The sequence below is a fragment of the Lactuca virosa genome, chromosome 3 (assembly GCF_052849685.1).
Source record: "Lactuca virosa cultivar CGN04683 chromosome 3, Lactuca_virosa_CGN04683_v6, whole genome shotgun sequence".
Classification (NCBI taxonomy): domain Eukaryota; kingdom Viridiplantae; phylum Streptophyta; class Magnoliopsida; order Asterales; family Asteraceae; genus Lactuca; species Lactuca virosa.
In genome coordinates, this window is record NC_136428.1 from 214,280,887 (window position 1) to 214,287,933 (window position 7,047).

The 7,047-nt window shown below is 37.7% G+C and overlaps 1 protein-coding gene across 1 annotated transcript; it reads left to right on the forward strand.

Annotated features, from left to right (window-relative positions):
* The first annotated feature begins 689 nt into the window (after positions 1-689).
* LOC145164391 (uncharacterized) lies at positions 690-1,142 on the forward strand. The gene has a single exon (XM_079083115.1). It carries the CDS (start codon positions 690-692, stop codon positions 1,140-1,142), a length of 453 nt encoding a protein of 150 aa, XP_078939241.1.
* The last annotated feature ends 5,905 nt before the right edge of the window (positions 1,143-7,047 follow it).

Consider the following 7,047-nt stretch of genomic DNA (forward strand, 5'->3'; position numbering starts at 1 on the left):
AAACACTTGCACATCACTTGTATAGTGCTAGTGGGATAAATGATACCTAACCATTATTATCATGTTTTGATGCCCAATGTATTTTTGCGATTTCTATAACCAAGTTACATGCCAATCATACAAGTTTCTCTAATTGGATGACTTAATTGGAAACCTCTTGTGATAAAGGTCACCTAAGCAAGAGTGTTCCAAGGCATAGATGAGACCAAACATGTCAAATTAACAAATGGATTGTTAAGCGTCTCATATATCTAGCAATTACAAATGGTGTAGTTAATACAAGTTATTTACCTTGTTAAAAATGGGTAAATGGGATAAAGGATACCTAACCATTTATTTGATTTGTAACTTGGATCCTAAACTTTGAATAAATAATGTTTTTGGAAACGAAAGGGTATTATTATTTAAAGAATTAAATACTCAATGAAAACTTTGTTAAACTTTTGTAGATGGCTCCACCGATTACTGTAGCACATTACCCAACGAACATTCGATCAATTTTTGACAAAGAAAAACCGAACCACTCCAAGTTTTTGGACTGGCATAGAAATTTAAGAATCGTTTTGAAACAAGAAAAGAAAGAGTATGTCCTTGAAAACCAAACCCCTGATGAACCCTCTATGGCTCCCGATCTTCAGTGGGATCTGGAACACTACACCGCCTTTGACATGATTTAACATCTCAAGGAGATGTTTGGTAAGCAAGCTAGAATCGAAAGGTTTGACACTATGAGAGCAGTTCATGACATGAAAATGGAGGATAGTGGAAATATGAGCACACATGTTCTCAAGATGAAAAGCTACATAGATCAATTGGAGAGATTAGGCTCTCCATATCCACAAGACTTGGCTAGAGATATCATTATGAACTCTTTGCCAAAGTCTTACAATGCTTTCATCAGGAACTATAACATGAATGGGTGGGAGAAACCTCTCTCTGAGTTGCACGGGATGCTAAAAACTACAGAGAAGAATATCCCAAGTAAAACTCCCCAAGTGCTCATGATTAGGGAAGGAAAAGTCAAGAAGAACAAAGGTAATAATTTCAAGGGAAAGCCACAAGTTGGCAAGGGAAAAGGGAAGAAAGCTCCTCAGAACCCACCACCCAAGGAGAAGGAAAATGTTGCCAATGATGAAACATGATTTGAGTGTGGAGTTGTCGGGCATTGGAAAAGGAATTGTCCTAAGTACCTTGCAGAGTTGAAAAACAAGAAGGTCGGGGAAGGCCCTTCAGGTATATCCATTGTCATGATCGAAATGGGATTATTTACTTTTTCATCTAACACTTGGGTATTAGATACTGGTTGTGGAACTCATATTTGTAATTCGTTGCAGGGGTTCAGAAAGATTAAGGAACTGAAAGCAGATGAGATGGCATTACATGTCGGCAATGGAGTACGTGTTGCGGTCCAAGCTTTAGGACATTTTGATTTATGTTTACCATCTGGTCTGTACTTGACATTAGACAATGTTTTTTTAACTACTTCTATTACTAGAAATATCATTTCAGTTTCACGTTTGAGAAAATATGGTTATGATTTCAAATTTGTTGATGATAACATTCACTCCTTGAACGAAATCTTCTATTTTGAGGCTAGACCAATAAATGGAATTTATGAATTACACCTAGATGACACCTAAAACAATAAGTCCCATTATCATGTTAACACCAAAAGGCCCAAACCATATTTGAACCAAACATATCTATGACATATGTCGCCTAGGTCATATAAACAAGAAGCACATATCTCAACTCCAAAAGAGTGGACTTTTGGGGGCAAATAACATTGAATCATTATACATATGTGAATCTTGTTTATGTGGCAAGATGAAAAATCATCCTTTCTATGGAACAAATGAAAGGGCAAGTGTTTTATTAGGCATCATACACACCGATGTATGTGGACCTTTCAAAACAATGTCAAGATATGGTGAGAGACATTATATCACCTTCACTGATGACTTCAGTCGTTTTGGTTATGTGTATTTAATGAAACATAAACGTGAAACATTTGAAAAGTTTAAATTGTTTCGAAGTGAAGTTGAAAATCAACTCGACAAAACAATCAAAATCCTTCGTTCGGATAGAGGAGGCGAGTACTTGAGCCAAGAGTTCCAAGACCATCTAAGGATTTGTGGGATTATCTCACAACTCACTCCATCTAGAACACCACATCTTTATGGTGTTTCCGAGAGGATAAATCGGAACTTACTTGATATGGTTCGATCTATGATGAGTCGAAGTACCCTTCCTTTATCATTTTGGAGTTATGCTTTACTCACCGCAACCCGTATCTTGAATATGGCACCTACTAAGAAGGTAGAGAAAACACCTTATGAGATGTGGTATGGAAGACCTCCATCCTTATCTAGTATGCTCAAGAGTCTTATTAAAATGATATTGCTAAATAACATATGATCCTAAGGGTCACACTAACAACAACTTGACACAAAAATGATTATTTATTAGAAATTGATTTTAATAAATATTTATAAACTCTTATATTAAATTGGGAAAATATTTATTTCAAGGAAATAATTATTTTACAATACAAGTAACACATTATTTCGTAATGTATTAATTAATAAGTCATGTACAACATTTTGGACTAGGTAAACTTTTTATCTTTTAGGAAAAGACAAAGTTTAGATCTTATAAACTTTGAATTTGTAAAATATAAACCAAAACTTCTCTTTTCCATGAGTATGGCCGACCATGCATGGGAAAAGATGAAGTATGGCTTTCTTATTTATTTATTCAAAAGTAATTAAATTATGGTGCATGCTAGGGGACAAGATTGTCTAAAGTGTTTAATGGTTAAGGACTTTTGGATCATAATTCTATTATAAATAAGAGGTGAGTGCTTGCATTTTGGTTTACACCTCTCTCCTTGGACAAGAGCTCTTTCTTCTTCTCCATCTTCTCTATAAAGTCTTGAACTTTGAAGATTTTGTTGCTTGCATTCTCTCTTTAAGTCATAACCTTGTTTTGACTTGATACTTAAGAGTTGTAACTAGCATTACATCAAGTTGGTACATTGTTGGTGTCTCAAGGGTTCATCATCACTCCATCAACTTCCAAGCCTCCCCTAGAGGACTCAAAGTGCTTTAAAGGTTGTTTCCACTACTTCCTTCTATGGTTGTGTTTTAAATCTTTCCTTTACTTGCAAGATGATCATTGGTGGGTGATAAATTGTTTATGTCATTTTATAAAACTCAAGTCTTCCGTTTGCCATTATTTGTAGTTTTTGAAACTAAGTTTTAAATAAAACCCAATAATGGGTACTCGTAGCATCCCTTAACCGTAGTCCATAAGTTGAGTCTTCATCCAAAGGACTTGGGAACAACAGCTGGCTACGACCACATATTCCGCCTCTGCGGTAGACAAAGAAACACAATTTTGTTTCCTTGAAGACCAGCTAACTAATCTTCCACCTAAGAAATAACATCCACCCAAAGTGCTTTTTCGATCAAGTCTTCACCCGACATGATCTGCATCTGTGAAAGCTTGAAGGATGAAATCATTACCCGTAGGGTACCAAATACCCATGGCTTTACTCCCTTTTAGATATCTGAAGATCTGCTTGACTGAGGTCAATTGAGATATTTTAGGATCAGCCTGGTACTGAGCACATAAACCTGTTGCAAATACAATATCCGGTCGGCTGGCAGTGAGGTACATCAATGATCTAATCATTCCTCGGTATGTTGTGTGATCAGCTGACTCTCCGGTAGGGGCAGCTGATATTTTATACCCAAAGGCCATCATGAGCTTAGCCGAGGAGCAATTGTCCATCGAAAATTTATTCAACAACTCAGTGGTATACTTTTCTTGATGAATGAATATCCCTTGAGGGACCTATTTAACTTGAAGTCCTAGAAATAAAGTGATCTCTCTATTCATGCTCATTTGAAACTTTCTTCTCATGAGCCTTGCAAATTCATCCACCATACCCTGATCTGTTGATCCAAATATGACATCATCCACATATATTTGAACAAGCATTAAGTGATTGTCATTTGCTTGTCTAAATAACTTAGGGGTCAATCACACCTCTTTTGTATCCTGAGGTGACAAGAAACTCAGAAAGAGTCTCTTACCGCGCTCTACGTGTCTACTTAAGACCGTATATTGCTTTCTACAGCTTGTAGCAGTGATTTGGAATTGTAAACTTTCAAAGCTTGTAGGTATACTTCCTCTTTCAGTTCTCCAGTGAGAAAGGCACTTCTTACATCCATTTGATGAACTTTGATGTTTTTGTGAGCAACATACCCTAAGAAGATGCATATGGTTTCCATTCTTGCTATAGGGGCATATGTTTCGTCGTAGTTAACACCCTCAAGTTGACTATACCCCTTTGCAACTAAAGGTGCTTAGTTTCTTACCACCACATCGGATTCATATAGCTTGTTTTTATACACCCATCTTGTATCAATGATTGTGTGACCTTTTGGCTTCGGTACCAATTTCGAAACTTTATTTCTTTCAAAAATCAGCTAATTCCTCTTGCATTGCAATGATCCAATCGGGCTCCATATGTGCTTGTATTGTTTTTCTGGGCTTGACCGAAGACATGAATGTTGCATAATGACAGTGATTATTTAAATCAGATGAAGAACGATTTTGAATACCTAAGGATGGGTTGCCGATTATTTGACCCGGTGGGTGATCTCTTGTCTAAATGTGTAGTCGTGATTGATGATGGTCCGCGGTTGCGGTTGAGGGAATATCCTCTACGTCTGAGGAAACTGCGATAAGAGAAGGTAGTCCCCCCTCGATTTGAGAACAGCCGACAGATGAGTCTTGATTTGTTGGAGTGGGGTCTATGGTAGGTAGTGGAAGTTCCCCCTAAATCGTGGATAGTTCCCCCTGGACAAGTAACGTTGGTACCCCCTGGACTAATAGGTGATGAACAATCCTTGGATCATTTCTTGTATCAATGTTTTCAGTTTCTTCTTCAGAGTCTTCAGAAACTGTTGATTGATTGGTTGGTTTGCAGTTTGGCACTAGAGCATTATCTTCAAGTACTGGAACCTCTACGATTGTTTTATTTTGAGGAAATGGTTTTTCCCCCTAAACAGATGAGGTATAAGTATTTAATGATGTTCCTTCAGACAAGATACGTCCATATACTACTGCATTTTGTTGTTGTGCTCCCGGAGACACCAAAATTTCTGAGAGATGCGCTATTTCTACAAGATCGAAAAGGTTATCATAGTTAACTTCTACTATATTCAATGGACTCGAGGAGACGGGAATATCACTTTCCATAATGTACTTTGTTTCTATGGAAGGAGCAGTGTTGCGGATGTAATAGTCATCAAAATTAACATCAAAGTTTTCGACTATCAGTTTGGTACGTCGTATGAGAACCTTGTATGTAACCTTCTTGGTGGAATAACCCAGGAAGATGCCTTTATCAGACTGCGGTGAAAATTTGTTAAGATGATCCTTGTTGTTGATCACAAAACATCTGCAACCAAAAATATAAAAGAAGCGGACATTGGATTTGCGGTTGTTGAGACCTTCATAGGGAGTCTTGTTAAGGCCTTTGCAAATGATGCTTCTATTTTAAACAAAGCATTCAGTTTCCACTGCTTCCACCCATAAGTAGAGAGAAAGGTTGGCAAAGTTCAACATTGATCTAGATGCTTCGACGAATGTTCGATTTCTTCGCTCTACTACTCCGTTTTGTTGTGGTGTGTAGGGTGCCGAGAAGTTGTGACAGATGCCCTTGGAAACTAAAAAGCTATTTAGGAGCTGATTAGGAAATTTCATGCCATTATCACTCCTTATCCATCCGACTGGTAGTTTGATTTGGAGCTCTATTTCCTTAATGAATTTGATCATGATCTGCGGTGTGTCTGATTTGAGTCTCAAAAAGAAGACCCAAGTGAAGCGAGTAAAGTCATCAACAATAACTAGAATATATTTTTTATGGTGAAGACTGGCTACGGTAGATGGACCGCAAAGATCAATGTGAAATAGCTCTAATGGTTCAACGATTGAAGAATCAACAATAAGAGGATGTCTACCCTTTGTTTGTTTTGCACACTCACAGGCTAGGCATAATGTATCATTGTCGTACTTCAAGATTGGTAGTCCACGGACTAACTCTTCGGTTACCAGGTTGTTGATGTATCTGAAGTTGAAGTGAGCAAGTTTGCGGTGCCACAACGAACTCACTTCAGATACTGCCTTTGACAGAAAAGACAACTGTGGTTTGCCAATGATCAAAGAGACATCCAATGGATACATTGTCCCTTCAGCTTTAGATTTGATCAGGCAAGTGTTCCTGTCATTTGTCATTATGTAACAATATTCACTATCGAATTCAACCCGATGACCAGCTTTGCATAATTGACCCACACTGATCAAGTTATGCTTAAGATCTTCAACGTAAGCAACTCTATGAATTGAGAAGCTTCCCGTAGTCAATACTTCATAAACCCTGATAAATTCCATTTGCATTGTATCCAAAAGTGACGTGTCCACCATTACAGATTGGCTTGAAATCGTGAAGGTATTCCAACATTCCAGTCGTGTGTAAGGATCAGGCACTATCAATTAACCATTCTTCTTCTTGTTCCTCCTTGCACATTGCCTACAAAATTAGAGGGTTAGTTTGGCCACCCAAACAAGTTTGGAGCCCTGGGTAACTTGTGACACTTTCTTAACCAATACATGCATATGAGACTTATCAACATGTTTCTTTTCTTGCTTTAGTCCAAGTCCAAGACGTTTTACTCCATTTGGAATGTCACCAGTTCGGATTGGACGTGACTCTTCCAGTGGGTACAAACCAAAGGAAAGGTTCTTCTCATTTTTCCAAAAACCATATTTTATCAAAGGTCCATAAGGTGTAGTTTCTTTCTTGTGTCCGGTCCTTGAATGGTGTTTTGATGGAGTATCATTGGGACTGGAAAAAATCTTGCTACGTAACCTAGACTTAGGTGTTGACTTGGTAACTAACTAATGTGATTTTGAAAGATTTGGAGTTGGCAAAATACCCTTAAAATTTGGATCTGTTAAGGTATTTTGTGAAAA